The 18,136-nt window shown below is 44.3% G+C and overlaps 1 pseudogene and 1 gene segment (V, D, J or C); both read left to right on the top strand.

The window, feature by feature from the left end:
• The window catches only part of LOC137348587 (zinc finger protein 721-like), a 140,006-nt pseudogene that overhangs the window by 81,528 nt on the left and 40,342 nt on the right, over positions 1-18,136 (top strand).
• Positions 4,240-4,906, top strand: LOC137348421 (immunoglobulin omega chain-like). The segment is given in 2 exon segments: positions 4,240-4,424; positions 4,599-4,906. Coding segments are annotated over 2 exon segments (342 nt in total).

The following is an 18,136-nucleotide window of genomic DNA, read 5'->3' as shown; positions in this document are numbered from 1 at the left end:
AAAATCTGCTTTATATTCAGCACCGCTCGAGAATATCCTCAGTATAAACTCGGGCTGTGTATCTGGGTGTTGTCGATACCAGTATAATGTATAGCTGCTCATTGTAGTATCATAGGTACAGCTTAAAGTCACAGCTTCTCCTTCTGTCTTAACATCTGAGGGCAGGAGCTGAGTGACAGAATCTCCATGACTCCGATCTGAAAAACATGTTAAAACAGGAAAAGATCAGACTGACGACTGTTTAAAATTCAGATTTAAAGCTTGTTTGTGAAATGAGAGAAAAGATTAAATGTGTTTAATCCACAATTACCTGTCAGAAATGCTCCCCACACAACCCAGATGCTGAGTAGCCGCATTGTCGCTGTCCGCTCCGTTGGATATTTGAAGACACCCGTTCTAATCCCCACCCTCAATAATCTGCTGTCGTGTCTCAGGATTCTCTCACCTCACTTCCTTGTGTCCCCAGTGGTGCTGTGAGAGCGGTAGCTGGTGAGCGGGCTGTCAGTGAATGGAAACACCCCGAGCTGGGCTCCAGTCACTGTCCTTATATGGTGAATGGTTCCGCTGTTCGAGTCGTGGGGCGGGGACTGAAACCCTTGTCTGGTTATTGTAACCGGATACATGGGATTGTTAATGGGGTTGGTTTATTCTGGCGTCAATTCCTCCTCTCAAATTCCAGTATATTCACCATCAGCACACTGGTAACCGTGACTGCAGTGAGATTTCCCTCACCGATCAGTATTTCCGGAATGATTTAGAGATCCGTCTTATTAAAACGATGATCTCTGCTGTACTGAACAAACAACTGAACAGAAATAAAGAATAAACTCCGGCTGTAACTTAAATAGCGTTTCCAACACCGTCTTCTTCCCTGTTTTGCACCTGAAATGCTGTTTAAAATCTTCCTGTTGAATTTCGGCATTCATTGTGCTTGTCATGATTGAATTAAACATCCATAATCCTCAGATATTGGATTTGCGATGAGAGAAAACAGAGAGCGGCGTATCGGTTTATTTTTTAACAATTTGCACCTCATGGACTGAAAGTGGCGGAAACAGAGCGCGGGGAGCGGGGTCAAAACCTCCAGGGTGAGGTGTAGGGCGGATTCTCATTAACAAGAACCCAACACCAGCAGGACATGAAAAACTTTCACAGAATAGAAAAAGGAGTGAAGCAAAAAAACAAACAAATTAAATGCGGTTTCGGTTTGTCTTTCGGTCCTTTCGGATCGATTTCCACTAACGGTACAGTTACTGGCTTCAGAAATCAGATCTCAGGGTGTGTCTCTCATTCACATTTTAATATCCTTTCCCCGTCTTCCACACCCTCCATTCACTTGTCATGCGCACTGGTTAGTATCAAAAGCCAATCCTTCGATATGTGGATGTTTAACTGTTTGTGATGATTATTGTCGGATGTACTTTCCCAATCCATTGAAATAAGTTGATTTCAACTATTGAACTTCTATTCATTACAAAATATCCTCCGTTTTGGGGGAAACCGCAATTAAGTCACTGCCTGGGGACTGATCCAGAAAAGCAACACTGTGATCTGATGCCATCTGGTGGCTATTCTAAGAAGTATTCCGATGTCGGTGGACATGGTGTGAGAAATTCTGTGCTTGCTCAGTGACCTTATCTGACAATTCAGGTTGTGGGGTTGCAGTAGTTCTAAGTAATATTCCCAGCAAACTCAAAGATGTTATGTTGTTAAACTGAATACTGGAAAGGGGAAATTTAAACGATTAGGGGGAAAAGATGAGAAGGGACCAACAGGGAACAGAAACCGCAATCTCTCCAAGAACACAGGATATGGACGGTGGCTCAGAGAGGCAAAGGGAAGCTGCGGGTGGGGCTACCAGAGGCAGTGTTGTAACATGGAGTGTCCATTTGCAAGGAACGGATTTAATTAATAATGTCCCTTTCGAAAATTATATAATCTGCCTGTCTATAAGCGCTGCGACACTTGCACATGCAATACATATTTGGGGAAAGCAGTCTCGCGGCAGGAGTATCAGGATTATTATGTTATTCAGTAATAAGTGAAATCTTCGTTGGTAAAGTCGGTTTAAACCAGCGCTGAATCTAGAGGCAGCTGGGTTGGAGTGGTTCTGAATTGAGAAAGAGAGAAGTAGCAAAGGTTTATATCTGTAACCTAAAGACTGGAAGAATGAAATGCATACAATTGTGGGTAAAGAGTGGAGACAGGCTGTGATAAGGATCAAGTAGGCAGGGAAAGGGCAGGGAAAGACAAAAGGCGAATAAAGGCAGCTCACATCGATTTGCAAAGCTACTTTTAATGCTAAATGCAAGTTGCAGTCACGAACTAATATAAATACGCAAGTGGACCTCGCCTGTTGTTGAGGTTTGTGCTTTGTTGCAGTTTTAAGGGTCTCCCTGTGGAGGAGAGCGCCCTCTGCTGAGCACCAACTGGAACTCACAGTGTAGGGCTTTTTAAAAATCCGGGATTCGCTCGATCTCTGCAGCAGCATGGGCTCCATGGCACTGAAATACACGGCGATGTCGGAGATCAGGGTGTTGCCGATCGTTAGCTCGGTAATCTTGGCAGTTTTATTAAATGTAGTAGAGAACTGAACAGTGATATCGGTGTTCCTGTATACATTCCCTCCAATAAATCGAAGCATGTAGTGTGGAGGCTGCCCGGGGTGCTGACTGTACCAGTACACATCAGGGTTAGAAGCGCTTGTTTTCAAGGTGCAGGTTAGAGTGACGTTACTTTCCTCTTCATCCGTTGTTTCAGCAACCGGCTGTTCCACTGTGTCTTGGTGGCTCCATACTAACATGAAAAATCGTCATAACAACAGTCAGAATCAGCCTCATATTGATCAAAATAGCCATCATCATCACCATCACTATTATGTTATCAACAATAACATCTAGGATGCAGCAGAGGGAGAATGGATTTTTACTGGGAAGGAAATACTGAGAAGTGATATAATGATGAGAAGCGGTAAGAGACGGTTCCCCATGATATTTCCTGAATCTGTAACTCTGCAGTGCAGGAGAGTCTCTGTCGGAGCAGAAATACAGATCCCCGTCCCACTGCATTGCTGATGCAACCAATGACAAGCATGGACCCGCGGCAGCAATCGCTCCAATAACACAATCGGATTAGAGCGAAAGCAGCAAACGGAAGCTGTGGGCGGAGATACCGCCGACTCAAAATTGAGCGAAGTGTGTGGCGACACTCAGCTGTACTCAGAACTGATGGAGCGGAAATAGCGACGGTTGAATCTGCAGAAGTCTGTGGCCATCCTGCACCTGATCACTGTTCGACTGACTGGCAACAAATAGAGTGGGAGGGACATGAATGGACTCGAATAATAGAACCATAGAACACGGAATGAGGCCATTCAGCCTATCGTACCTGTGCCCTTTGAAAGAAATCTCCAATTCAGCTTTCACTCCCTTGTTTTCCATAAACCCGTTTTTTCCCCTTTTCAAGTTGTCTACAATTTCCGGTTGGAAGTTACGATTAAATCGTCTTCCGCCATCCTTTTAGACAGTGCATTCCAGATTTTAATAAATCGCAGCGTAATAAATAAATCTCATCTTTCATTGTCTTTTTATCTATTCTCTTAAATCCGGGTGCATGGGTTATCGATTTTATTTTACTTGTGGAAACAGTTACGTGTGATCTCCCAAACAAAATCATTTATAATTTTGAGCATCGTAATATTATCTTCCCTTAAACATCTTTCATATAAGGAGGACAGTGTCTTTACTCTGTTCACATAAACATCCCTCATCCTTGGTACCATTCTGGTATATTTCCTCGGCACTTTCTCCAATGTCTTGACGTACTTTCTAATTCGTGGTGCCCAGAATTGTACACAGAACTGCAGCTGATGTTCAAACCGTTATTTAGAAGGTTTAGGACCGCTTTCTAGCACAAACATCAACAAAAGTAAAGACTGGATCAACTCCATTCTAATTTAGATGTTGGGAGACAATGTCTGATGATCATGTATTGATATGTAAATCAATAAACCCGAAATCCATTCAACGGCCCGACTCTGTACGGGAGTAAGCAGAAACAGCAAGCAGGGGGCGTCATGTTGAAACATGGTCATACCAAAGTCACGTGATGCCAGCGCCAGGACCAATACGGATCGCAGCCTGAGTGAGGTCACAATGGAGCCGCCTCCTGTAGTGTATGCGTGGAACAATGAGCTGAACAGGCCCCGGGTTACCTCTGTTCTGATGAAAGGTCACAGACCTGAAACGTTAACTTTGCTTCTCTCTCCACAGTTGCTGCCAGTCCTGCTGAGTAATCCCAGCATTTTTTGTTTTTTCCCTGGGTTACCTCTCTCCGCTTCTCAGTCTCTGTCTCATTCCATTCCAATTCATTGCAAGGGATTCTGGCAGACATGTTTCTGATCATACTGGCGGCTGTGTTGGGCAGTAAGTACTGGATTAGGTTATTAAAGGCAGGTTAGCAGATTGATGCAAAGAGCTTGTACTAGGATTTAATGTAATTAACTGGGTAGATGGGAGGTTACACACATTCACACAGATAGACACAAGTTTAGATCAATCTTATTTAACCTCCTGTTCTTTATTACTCTAACTTCACAGGCGGACTATGTGCGGATCCAGTAACTCAGTCTCCGGTGACAATAACCGTGTCAGAAGGGAGTTCGGTGCAGTTAGATTGCGAATATACAAACCCAAATATTTACAGCATGCAATGGTATCGTCAAAAATCGGCACAGCCTCTGAACTGGATTATTAGCAAACTATTAGCAATTAAGGACGCAGCAATTTCAGGACAATATCTGGCGGCTGCTGACGAGTCTAATAAGAACGGTTACCTCAATATAAGCGGCCTGAGTGTGGAGGACGAAGCGGTCTATTACTGTGCAGTGAGGCACAGCGTCAGATAAAAGCCAAGACCCCGTACAAAAACCTCAGCGAGTTTACAGCTCCGTTAAGTGCTGGTTGGTGCCTTTATCGGCAGGGTTAGTTTGATGCCAGATTCACGGAGAACAAACACTGTCAGGTTTCAATTAAAATGGTTGTATTTCCTTCTTTATCCTTGTCCAAATCAACAGAGAACCGCTCTGGGAAACCTTGAGACTTATCTTTATGCCCCGAGATATATCGCCCAGGTAAATATCTCGGAGCTTTCCCGGAATGTTGATGAACCGATAGAGGTAGAGAAAGCTGTCAGATGTGGAATAACTGTAGCTGAATATTACCGTCTGTTCTTCCTGAACCGTTAACTCAGACGGATCCTGGGACACTGAGTCTGCGCCGTTCGCTCCCGTAACAAAACACAGAATGTGTCTAAGTCTGGGTTTGAATGTGACGCATGAGACAGAGAGTGACCATTTAAACACAGACTCACCGAGCAGCACGGTCATTATAAACAGTAAGGAATACGGGGAACGCGTGGAGTCTGGTTTAAAGTTCGACGGAAAATAAGGATAGCGTTAGAAAACTTCCAGCTCTCTGTTAACTGCACAGGTTCCACACGGTCAGGACCAGCCCCGGCAGGTTTTTGTACGGGCTCTGCTGATCTTTGCTACACTGTGTCTCCACTGCACAGAAATAGGTGGCGGTGTCTGTCATCCGTGTGACGCTCACAGTCAGAGTGCTTCGCTTCTCTGCTAAAATAAAGCGAGCCGTGATCCTATTCTGATCACTGGTACCGCTCGCCAGGTGCTGCATGGTTCGATCCGGGTATTGTCTATACCAATGTAGGATCCGTGCTACTGTGCTGGAACAGGTCAACGATGCAGTGTCTCCCTCGGTAACAACCACTGACTCAGGAGACTGTGATACCTCTTCACTACCAGCGGCATCTGAGAAGAATATGCAGATATAATACATAATTCATACAACACAACACAATACAACATAACATAATATAACAAAATACAACAGAATACAATATAATATAATACAGCAAAGTACAATCTAACACAACATAACATATATATCTATATATACATATTGTATCGAGTGTGTAAAATAATCCTGACAAACAGAGATAGTGACCACACTCACACGGCGGGCCGAGTAAGAAATCCAGGGAGATAATAACTAAAGTGAAGCTCAGCTTCATGTCGGATCCTATCGACTTGTGTAAAGTAACTGTCGGCAGATCCAGGCGGAGAGCGGCTCCTGGAGGACGCAGCGCTGTTTTGTATCAAAGTGAACCCGACACCAGGACACTGTGCCCACTGTGATCACAAAGTGAAGTGTGAGGGAGGTTCAGGCTCACCATTGGTGGAGGGTGGGAGGAAAACTCATGCGTCAGAGCCTCAGCGCGCCACCCTGAATCAAACCCGGAAATGGAAACAGAGAGAACACAAATGGTGAACAATGTCTGTGAGATCCGCTCAAAGAGGATTCTTTATCACCGGCCACCAGATGGCGCCGACAGGCCGCTGTGTCCCACCACCGGTCACGTTACCTCAACGAATACTGACTGACGTTAATTTTTATAGAAATTTACAAAAGAGTAAATTTCAGCTCTTAGATTTGTATTAATTAGTATTATATTTTCACTAACACTATAATAATTTCACACATTAATCAGGTCATGCCGACAGTTTCGAAATAAAAACATTTGCCATATTACAATTCGGAATTGGTTGAGATTTTTCTATGTCATCCAACATCTGCTTTCACCCCCATAGTTTAACCCAGCTGAGTGGTGAAGGTATTTGTAGCTAAGTCATTTCCCAGCCTGCGAGTAACACGGTTCTTTCGAGAAGTTATTATAGATGTAATTTCCTCACACTTGCATTGTCTGTGTGCTGTACAGAGCAATACTGCAAACAGCGTCAACAGATATTATATCCCGTGACACTGTCAATGTGAACTTCCCCTGCAAGGAGATCCCTGACTCTGCCGAGTGTCCCACGTGTTCTCCACTGCATTCCCTGTAAATTTGAGGCCTCCAGACTCTCGGCTCTCTTTCAAATTCACCCGTCGCTATTTCAACAGCACTCAAGAGTTCTGTATCTGCTCCATTATCCCTATTTTTGTACAATGCTTTACAGGTTTCTGCATCATGTTTCACTGCTGTAAACAATTGCATTTTTTCTATCTCGAGTGCGTGAATCCGTTCAACGGGACCGCTTGTGCTCACTTCTCCCTTGTATTCAGTAGCCCCAGTGCCTTATAAGGTAAACGTTCTGACACACTGCTCACTCCGGTCAGCCCCATCAGAAAAGGAGGCCTCTGTCCACTTCAACACAGAGTCCAAGAGGGTGAAAGTTTGGCTGCGGACACATTGCGAGGAAAAGTCTACCCCGACAGAGTGAATAGACACCAGTCGCTTTTGACGTTTACCAAGTCCAACCAGCCCGAATATCGGGCGTGTCGGTGACAAACATGTCAGCTGTCTGACTATAGGACGCTGAAGAACAAACCTCGAAGGGGCGGCCGCCTTTTCCAGGCGATGGCAAATTAAAACAGGGAAAAGTAACTTACTCAATAACACAGGCGGATTCTGAGACAATTGGTATTTCTGCGATTTCAAAACCTGTATCCTGAAATACATCCAATTGGGATATTCACCGTTTTATTCTCGTGTGGTTATTCTGAATTAAGAAGGCTGGGTAGGAAAAGAAAGCTATTGCGAGTTTCCCATGTTTGTCTTCTGTTAACAGGGTCCGTGGTGAGGACGGGATATCCCAAACCGATTACGTGACAGCGGTGGAGGGGCAAGCGGTTCAAATCCGGTGCGATCCCACCAGAAGACACAATTTTTGGATCACGTGGTACTGAGAGTTATAGGACCGGGCGCCGGAATTTATAATCTCCAGTTTATCAGGGCATAATAACCGACAAGAGCGGACGGTGTGGAGTGTTTTTCGACAGAAAGAAAAGTTTATAACATTTTTGGACAGTGAGGTGTGTTACTGTGAGAAGATGCACATTGTGGTAAACGGTGGGACACCCTGTACAATGACTCAAATGCTTCTCTATCATCAAGTTCAGCACTTCCGTCCTCACAATCTCGAGTCTCCCTGTACACGAACTGGGGTTACCCGCTAACAGTGAGTTCACCAGTCTTACATAAAATATAATGGGTTGCATTGTTAAAAACTCAATTAAGGAGGTTTAGATAGTCATCAGGGGTAGATAGGGAATGGCCAATTCATGTCGGCATTGCCAGCGACAGCAACATCTCGAGAACGAGTTTAAAACATAAAACAGAAACTGCTGGAAATACTCAGCAGGTCTGGCAGCATCTGTGGAGAGAGAAGCAGAGTTAACGTTTCAGGTCTGTGTTTCTCTGTCCACAGATGCTGCCGGGCCTGTTGAGTATTTCCAGCATTTTCTGTTTTTATTTCAGATTTCCAACATCCGCAATATTTTGTTTTTATTATACGAGTTGAAAATAAATGAGTATAAAATTCTATGGTGTTTTGTCTTATTATTTAGCGTCAGTTCAAATCAAATAAATAATAATGGAAGTTAGGACAATATTCACACCAGTGGTGGATTAATTTCACCCCCCAGTAAACACGGTGACCAGAAATCATAGGGACATCACGTGAAATATATAGTGAACAAACAAGAGAAGGAAATATGAAGTTAATATTCTTTTAAAGGAATAAGTAAGGAGAAAGATTGACGGGTCATCAGATAAATAAGGTTTGGAACAATGCTATAAAATTCTATGATTCCAGACGCGCTGAACATTTGGGAAAGAAATAAACAAAGATCAAATCTTCCTGAATCATTACTCAGAGCAAGAAGAGAAATTCCTTCCCAGTGACGGTTCAAGAGTTTTTTTGTTGTGAGAAACAGCCAATCACTGAGAATAATGTCAGGTGACGACAGCCCACAATAGTCCGATTGGTGAATGTCGCCCATCAGTCTCACCCTGTACGAGGAGAATGTCAAGCTCTCCCCTCTCCTCCCTCTCCTCACCATTGAGAGTCTGGGACTCGGCAGCAAGACCCAGTCTGGAAATCAGACCCTGATTGATCCGCCTTTTGTCCATCTTCACCGTCATGAACAGAAACCTCCACAAAAACCGGGTTCCTGTTGGAGTTCTGGTGCTGTTGATGTTGTGTGAGTTTATTTATCTGATCAGAGACTTTGCTTCACCAATTTCTTAATACCTTGTGGTTGTTGAGTGATTTTGTTTTGTTTACAGCCGTTCAGTGTGAGGATCAGAGCTCACACCCTGAGCAGGTGGTTTCGCGGGAAGGGGAACGGGTTAAACTGGACTGCCGGCTCTCCATTGCTGCTGGAGATAGAGTAGGCTGGTACAGACAAACACTGACAGGGGCACCGACATTTATCAGCTCCATTTACCAGGAGACTACTGGACGCTACACACTGTCCTTGGACAGAATAAAGAAGTCCAACACCATCTCTACAGATGGCACCGAGGCCCAGGACGCCGGTCTATATCACTGTGCCGTGGGGACACAGTGAGTCAAAGAGCACATCCAGATGCACAATATCTTGTTTAGTGCCGTGTCTCTGCTGCACCGTTAACCTTTCCCCAAACCAAGCCCTTTGGAGATGTTGGTGATATTCAGAAATGTTAATGGTCCGTGTTTAAACTTCCCTCTGGCTAAAGTTACATCATTCTATAGCTGTTACTACAGATACAATGCATCGAAATATAATCAACTGAGATATTATATGTTTAGTTGCACAACATACAGAGTAAATAGATGAACAAACATTGAACACTGCATCACACACTGAGATAGGTAAATAGAGCAAGAGAGAGGGAGATAGATTAATATATAGATAAAGAGGTAGATATAGATGGTGAGATAAATAGATAAATAGGTAGACATATCGATGGATAGACCGACAGGTGGGTAAATAGATCGATAGACAGATAAGTAGATTAGGCCATTTTTCTTGTATTAATTCTCCTTGCATCTGTCATTCTGTTAATTTTTGTTCTTGCTTTGACAGCTGTTCCTTGTCACTCGGTGACATTCCAGATGTCGGTGCATCAAGGAATAGGACAAACCATTCCGCTTCATCATAACGTTACTTTTGCTCGTGATTTTAGAATGCTTTTTAAAGTGTTTTATATTCTGGTACCGATAGTTCTTCAGTCAAGCTCCCCAGTATCTTCTCTCCACATTCAGAGATGAGAGAGTTGAGGGAAGGTTTAAAATATCTGTGGACAGTGAGAAAGGTTCCACCACTCTCACCGTTAACACGGCGCAGCTGCGGTCTACTACAGTGCAGTGAGACACGGTGAAACAAAGTGATTGACAATAACTCACTCGGCATGGGGACTGAGGAGAGGACCAGTTCACGGGTTTCAGAAGCGTGTGTGATGCAGTAAAAGAAGCAATAACGTAAGTAAAATGCGAAAGTGCAATATCAGAGTCATTACTTTAACATAAAAAATACTGACTGTTACATTTATTTTTGTCATCATTTCATGTCTCATCGGGCCCGATGCAGGCAGAGCCTCTGTGTATATTACCTCCTGCCCTGAGAGAATTTGATGAGACAGTGCAGAGGAAGCTTTACTCTGCATCTAATCAGTGGTGTACTTATCCTGGGAGTGTTTGATGGGACAGTGTAGATGAAGCTTTATCTTGTATCTAATCCCGTTCAGTACCTGCTCTGAGAGTGTTTGATGGGACGGTGTAGAGAGAGCTTTATTCTGTATGTAACCCAAACTGTACCTGCACTGGGAGTGTGTGATTGGCCACTGCACAGGGAGCGTTACACACACACACAGACACACAGACACACAGACACACACACACACACACACACACATATATATGTATATATATATACAGTGTTTTGATCCAATAGGAAAATATGAATCACCTTCACGTCATGGAGTTATTGAAGTCCGAAGAAGGGTCACTGACCCGAAACGTTAACTCTGCTTCTCTTTCCACAGATGCTGCCAGACCTGCTGAGTGGTTCCAGCATTTCTTGTTTTTATTTCAGATTTCCAGCATCCGCAGTATTTTGCTTTTATTATTATGGAGTTACTGAATGTTGCTTGATCTTTGTATTTGATGATTCGAGAGGTCGAAAGTCTTCTTTTCTTACCAAATTATAAATCCAATCAGATGAACTGAGGAATTATTCATGTTAAGTCCTTCTAATGTCTGCAAATGCGCGTGTAATGCGTTTGCGACTTGGGCACACCAGAAAACTAAAACAATAAATCTCAGAATTAATATAAAACAATAACGGTAGTAAGAGCAAAACAAGAAATGGCAGCAGTTACAATAATAAAAACAAAGCAATCGCATCTGCAGTACTCTCACATAATAATAGTTCAACATGATCATGCAGCAGTTTCCCTGTGAAATTGAGAATCCAAATGTTTCACAGGTCGGATTCCGTTTACCACCTGACGCCACTGGATGGCGCTCCAGCAACTCATCTTCGGCCAAACGGTGCCGAGTCGTCAGTTTAGTGGTTTCACAGGTGACAGCTGGAGATTACAGGCAATACTTTTGTGTGGAAATACCGCAGACGGCGGTGTATTTACAGATAGAGTAAATTACAGGTGTCACGGCACGGAATCAATGTTTTTCATTAATCCTACGTCACTGTATAGTCTGAAGAAGAAGGATAACAACTCTTCCGTTCGGAACGGTATTTCAATGTGTTATAAACAGACAGACAGGCAGACAATTGTATCGATTTTTTGTGATCGGACATTGTTTTTATTATTGATGATAAATTGGAATTATCTGGAAAGTATCTGGATTTCCAAATCCCTTCACATCCACAAGAGTCAGATTGACAAAACGTTCCCTCAGAGTATTAAATATTCTCACCTCACTGTGTAAATAATATTTCCTGCGTTGGAACAGCGACTACACCTGAAAATTACTTCCTTAGCCATAAGACACTTTTGAACAAAGAACAAAGAAAATTACAGCACAGGAACAGGCCCTTCGGCCCTCCAAGCCTGCGCCGATCCAGATCCTCTATCGAAACATGACGCCTATTTTCTAAGGGTCTGTATCTCTTTGCTTCCTGCCCATTCATGTATCTGTCTAGATACATCTTAAAAGACGCCATCGTGCCCGCATCTACCACCTCCGCTGGCAACGCGTTCCAGGCACCCACCACCCTCTGCGTAAAGAACTTTCCACGCATATCCCCCCTAAACTTTTCCTCTTTCACTTTGAACTCGTGTCCTCTAGTAATTGAATCCCCCACTCTGGGAAAAAGCTTCTTGCTATCCACCCTGTCTATACCTCTCATGATTTTGTACACCTCAATCAGGTCCCCCCTCAACCTCCGTCTTTTCAATGAAAATAATCCTAATCTACTCAACCTCTCTTCATAGCTAGCGCCCTCCATACCAGGCAACATCCTGGTGAACCTCCTCTGCACCCTCTCCAAAGCATCTACATCCTTTTGGTAATGTGGCGACCAGAACTGCACGCAGTATTCCAAATGTGGCCGAACCAAAGTCCTATACAACTGTAACATGACCTGCCAACTCTTGTACTCAATACCCCGTCCGATGAAGGAAAGCATGCCGTATGCCTTCTTGACCACTCTATTTACCTGCGTTGCCACCTTCAGGGAACAGTGGACCTGAACACCCAAATCTCTCTGGACATCAATTTTCCCCAGGACTTTTCCATTTACTGTATAGTTCACTCTTGAATTGGCTCTTCCAAAACGCATCACCTCGCATTTGCCCTGATTGAACTCCATCTGCCATTTCTCTGCCCAACTCTCCAGTCTATCTATATTCTGCTGTATTCTCTGACAGTCCCCTTCACTATCTGCTACTCCACCAATCTTACTGTCGTCTGCAAACTTGCTAATCAGTCCACCTATACTTTCCTCCAAATCATTAATGTATATCACAAACAACAGTGGTCCCAGCACGGATCCCTGTGGAACACCACTGGTCACACGTCTCCATTTTGAGAAACTCCCTTCTACTGCTACTCTCTGTCTCCTGTTGCCCAGCCAGTTCTTTATCCATCTAGCTAGTACACCCTGGATCCCATGCGCCTTCACTTTCTCCATCAGCCTACCATGGGGAACCTTATCAAACACCTGACTGAAGTCCATGTATATGACATCGACAGCCCTTCCCTCATCAATCAACTTTGTCACTTCCTCAAAGAATTCTATTAAGTTGGTAAGACATGACCTTCCCTGCACAAAACCATGTTGCCTATCACTGATAAGCCCATTTTCTTCCAAATGGGAATAGATCCTATCCCTCAGTATCTTCTCCAGCAGCTTCCCTACCACTGACGTCAGGCTCACCGGTCTATAATTACCTGGATTATCCCTGCTACCCTTCTTAAACAAGGGGACAACATTAGCAATTCTCCAGTCCTCCGGGACCTCACCCGTGTTTAAGGATGCTGCAAAGATATCTGTTAAGGCCCCAGCTATTTCCTCTCTCGCTTCCCACAGTAACCTGGGATAGATCCCATCCGGACCTGGGGACTTGTCCACCTTAATGCCCTTTAGAATACCCAACACTTCCTCCCTCCTTATGCCGACTTGACCTAGTGTACTCAAACATCTGTTCCTAACCTCAACATCCGTCATGTCCCTCTCCTCGGTGAATACCGATGCAAAGTACTCGTTTAGAATCTCACCCATTTTCTCTGAGTCCAAGCATAACATTCCTCCTTTGTCCTTTAGTGGGCCAATCCTTTCTCTAGTTACCCTCTTTCTCCTTATATATGAATAAAAGGCTTTGGGATTTTCTTTAACCCTGTTTGCTAAAGATATTTCATGACCCCTTTTAGCCCTCTTAATTCCTCGTTTCAGATTGGTCCGACATTCCCGATATTCTTTCAAAGCTTCGTCTTTCATCAGCCGCCTAGACCTTATGTATGCTTCCTTTTTCCTCTTAGCTAGTCTCACAATTTCACCTGTCATCCATGGTTCCCTAATCTTGTCATTTCTATCCCTCATTTTCACAGGAACATGTCTCTCCTGCACGCTAATCAACCTCTCTTTAAAAGCCTCCCACATATCAAATGTGGATTTACCTTCAAACAGCTGCTCCCAATCTACATTCTCCAGCTCCTGCCGAATTTTGGTATAGTTGGCCTTCCCCCAATTTAGCAGTCTTCCTTTAGGACCACTCTCGTCTTTGTCCATGAGTATTCTAAAGCTGACGGAATTGTGATCACTATTCCCAAAGTAGTCCCCTACTGAAACTTGAAACACCTGGCCGGGCTCATTCCCCAACACCAGGTCCAGTATGGCCCCTTCCCGAGTTGGACTATTTACATACTGCTCTAGAAAACCCTCCTGGATGCTCCTTACAAATTCTGCTCCATCTAGACCTCTAACACTAAGTGAATCCCAGTCAATGTTGGGAAAATTAAAATCTCCTATCACCACCACCCTGTTGCTCCTACATCTTTCCATAATCTGTTTACATATTTGTACCTCTATCTCACGCTCGCTGTTGGGAGGCCTGTAGTACAGCCCCAACATTGTTACCGCACCCTTCCTATTTCTGAGTTCTGTCCATATTGCCTCACTGCTCGAGTCCTCCATAGTGCCCTCCTTCAGCACAGCTGTGATATCTTCTTTGACCAGTAATGCAACTCCTCCACCCCTTTTACCTCCCTCTCTATCCTGCCTGAAGCATCGATATCCTGGGATATTTAGTTGCCAATCATGCCCTTCCCTTAACCAAGTCTCAGTAATAGCAATATCATACTCCCAGGTACTAATCCAAGCCCTAAGTTCATCTGCCTTACCTACTACACTTCTTGCATTAAAACAAATGCACCTCAGACCACCAGTCCCTTTACATTCATCATCTGCTCCCTGCCTGCTCTTCCCCTTAGTCACACTGACTTCATTATCTAGTTCCTTACAGGCTTTTGTTACTACCTCCTTCCTGTCAACTGACCTCCTCAATTGGTTCCCATCCCCCTGCCACATTAGTTTAAACCCTCCCCAACAGTGTTAGCAAAAGCACCCCCAAGGACATTGGTTCCAGTCCGGCCCAGGTGTAGACCGTCCAATTTGTAATAGTCCCACCTCCCCCAGAACCGGTCCCAATGTCCCAAAAATCTGAACCCCTCCTTCCTGCACCATCTCTCAAGCTACGCATTCATCCTGACTATTCTTTCATTTTTACTCTGACTATCACGTGGCACTGGTAGCAATCCTGAGATTACTACCTCTGAGGTCCTGCTTTTTAACTTGGCTCCTAACTCCCTAAACTCTGCTTGTAGGACCTAATCCCGTTTTTTACCTATATCATTGGTGCCTATGTGCACAACGACAACTGGCTGTTCACTCTCCCCCTTTAGAATGTTCTGCAGCCGATCTGAGACATCCCTGACCCGTGCACCTGGGAGGCAACATACCATTCGGGAGCCTCGTTTTCAGCCACAGAACCGCCTATCTACTCCCCTTACAATCGAATCCCCTACGACTATAGCCCTTCCACTCTTTTTCCCGCCCTTCTGAACAGCAGAGCCAGCCACGGTGCCATGAACCTGGCTACTGCTGCCTTCCCCTGGTGAGCCATTTCCCTCAACAGTATCCAAAACGGTATACTTGTTTTGGAGGGAGATGACCGCAGGGGACTCCTGCGCTGCCTTCCTGCTCTTTCTCTGCCTTTTGGTCACCCATTCCCTTTCTCCCTCAGCAATCCTAATCTGCGGTGTGACCAATTCACTAAACGTGCTATCCACGACCTCCTCAGCATCGCGCATGCTCCAAAGTGAGTCCATCCGCAGCTCGAGAGCCGTCATGCGGTCTAACAAGAGCTGCAGTTGGACACACTTCCTGCACGTGAATGAGTCAGGGACATCAGCCATGTCCCTGAGCTCCCACATTGAGCAAGAGGAGCATGACACGGGTCTGAGATCTCCTGCCATTTTTAATCTTAAGCTTAACTTAGTTAAATGAAAAAGGAATGAAAAGTTTTTACCAATCACGATAAAACCAGAGAAATAGAAAAAGCCTTACCTTATATACACCCCACCGAGTCCTTTTTTTTGGTTAGAGGAGGAGGGCGGGTGGGAGACACTACAAGTGTGGTGTCTCGGGTTCAGAAACCGCCCAAATATATAGCGTTTTACTTACCCAGCAGCCCCCTGGCCTCCGCTGAAAACAAAAGGAAATTAAGTTTACTTTCAAACTGACCTTCCCAGCTGCTCACTCGCTCGCACTCTGCTCCCGAAAAAGCTGCTGCAATGAAAGGAAAGTTATTTTAAACCACCCAAATATATAGCGTTTTACTTACCCAGCAGCCCCCTGGCCTCCGCCGAAAACAAAAGGAAATTAAGTTTACTTTCAAACTGACCTTCCCAGCTGCTCACTCGCTCGCACTCTGCTCCCGAAAAAGCTGCTGCAATGAAAGGAAAGTTATTTTAAACCGCCCAAATATATAGCGTTTTACTTACCCAGCAGCCCCCTGGCCTCCACCGAAAACAAAAGGAAATTAAGTTTACTTTCAAACTGACCTTCCCAGCTGCTCACTCGCTCGCACTCTGCTCCCGAAAAAGCTGCTGCAATGAAAGGAAAGTTATTTTAAACCGCCCAAATATATAGCGTTTTACTTACCCAGCAGCCCCCTGGCCTCCGCCGAAAACAAAAGGAAATTAAGTTTACTTTCAAACTGACCTTCCCAGCTGCTCACTCGCTCGCACTCTGCTCCCGAAAAAGCTGCTGCAATGAAAGGAAAGTTATTTTAAACCGCCCAAATAAAGAGCGTTTTACTTACCCAGCAGCCCCCTGGCCTCCGCCGAAAACAAAAGGAAATTAAGTTTACTTTCAAACTGACCTTCCCAGCTGCTCACTCGCTCGCACTCTGCTCCCGAAAAAGCTGCTGCAATGAAAGGAAAGTTATTTTAAACCACCCAAATATGTAGTGTTTTACTTACCCAGCGGCCCCCTGGCCTCTGCCGAAAACAAAAGGAAATTAAGTTTACTTTCAAACTGACCTTCCCAGCTGCTCACTCGCTCGCACTCTCTGCTCCCGAAAAAGCTGCTGCAATGAAAGGAAAGTTATTTTAAACCACCCAAATATATAGTGTTTTACTTACCCAGCAGCCCCCTGGCCTCTGCCAAAAACAAAAGGAAATTAAGTTTACTTTCAAACTGACCTTCCCAGCTGCTCACTCGCTCGCACTCTGCTCCCGAAAAAGCTGCTGCAATGAAAGGAAACTTATTAAATTTTGGATTTCCCGAGGCCGTGAAAGGTGCCGCATAAATAAGATTCCCCCTTTCTATTATAAAAAACATTTTCTTCCATGTACTATATCATGCTAGGGGTTACACTATTGTACTCCTGCTTCCACCGAGACCAATGGAGTTTCTTCTTTCCATTTGTTTGGTTCAATTCATCTTTGGCTGATGCCCAGTCTCCACCGCCTGTGATGTTCTGGATTTGGTCTCCAATCTGCTCAGAGATTCTCTTCACTCAACAGGAAATCCGCAGTCTGTTTGTATTCTGTTCTGGGATGTGGACATCGCTGGTTAGGCCAGCATTTGCTGCCCATCCTAATTGTCCTTGGTCCTTGGGCGCCAACTATTTACAATCTATATTAATGACTTGGATGCAGGGATAGAAGGTACTATAGCAAAATTTGCGGATGACCCTAAAATAGATGGGATAATAAGTTTCAACAATGAAATAAGAAATTTACAAATGGATATGGATAGATTAAGTGAATGGGCCAAGATTTGGCAGATGGAGTTTAACGTGGATAAGTGTGAGGTTGTCCATTTTGGTCAGAAGAATAGAAAGGCAAATTATTATCTAAATGGAGAGAAACTTCAGAGTTTTTCGGTGCAGAGGGATCTGGGTGTCCTCGTGCATGAATCGCAGAAAACTAGTGTGCAGGTGCAGCAGGTGATCAGGAAGGTAAATGGAATTTTGGCATTTATTGCGAAAGGAATAGAGTCTAAAAGTAGGGAAGTGTTGCTGCAACTGTACAAGGCATTGGTGAGACCGCACCTGGAGCATTGTGTACAGTTTTGGTCCCCTTACTTGAGGAGGGATGTGGTTGCATTGGAGGCAGTTCAGAGGAGGTTCACTAGATTGATTCCAGAGATGAGGGGTTTGTCTTATGAAGAGAGATTGAGCAGTTTAGGCCTTTACTCTCTGGAGTTTAGAAGAATGAGAGGAGATCTAATTGAGATATATAAGGTGATTAAGGGGATTGACAAAG

Source organism: Heterodontus francisci, chromosome 34 (genome assembly GCF_036365525.1).
Source record: "Heterodontus francisci isolate sHetFra1 chromosome 34, sHetFra1.hap1, whole genome shotgun sequence".
NCBI lineage: Eukaryota > Metazoa > Chordata > Chondrichthyes > Heterodontiformes > Heterodontidae > Heterodontus > Heterodontus francisci.
This window is presented reverse-complemented; position numbering and strand designations above follow the sequence as displayed.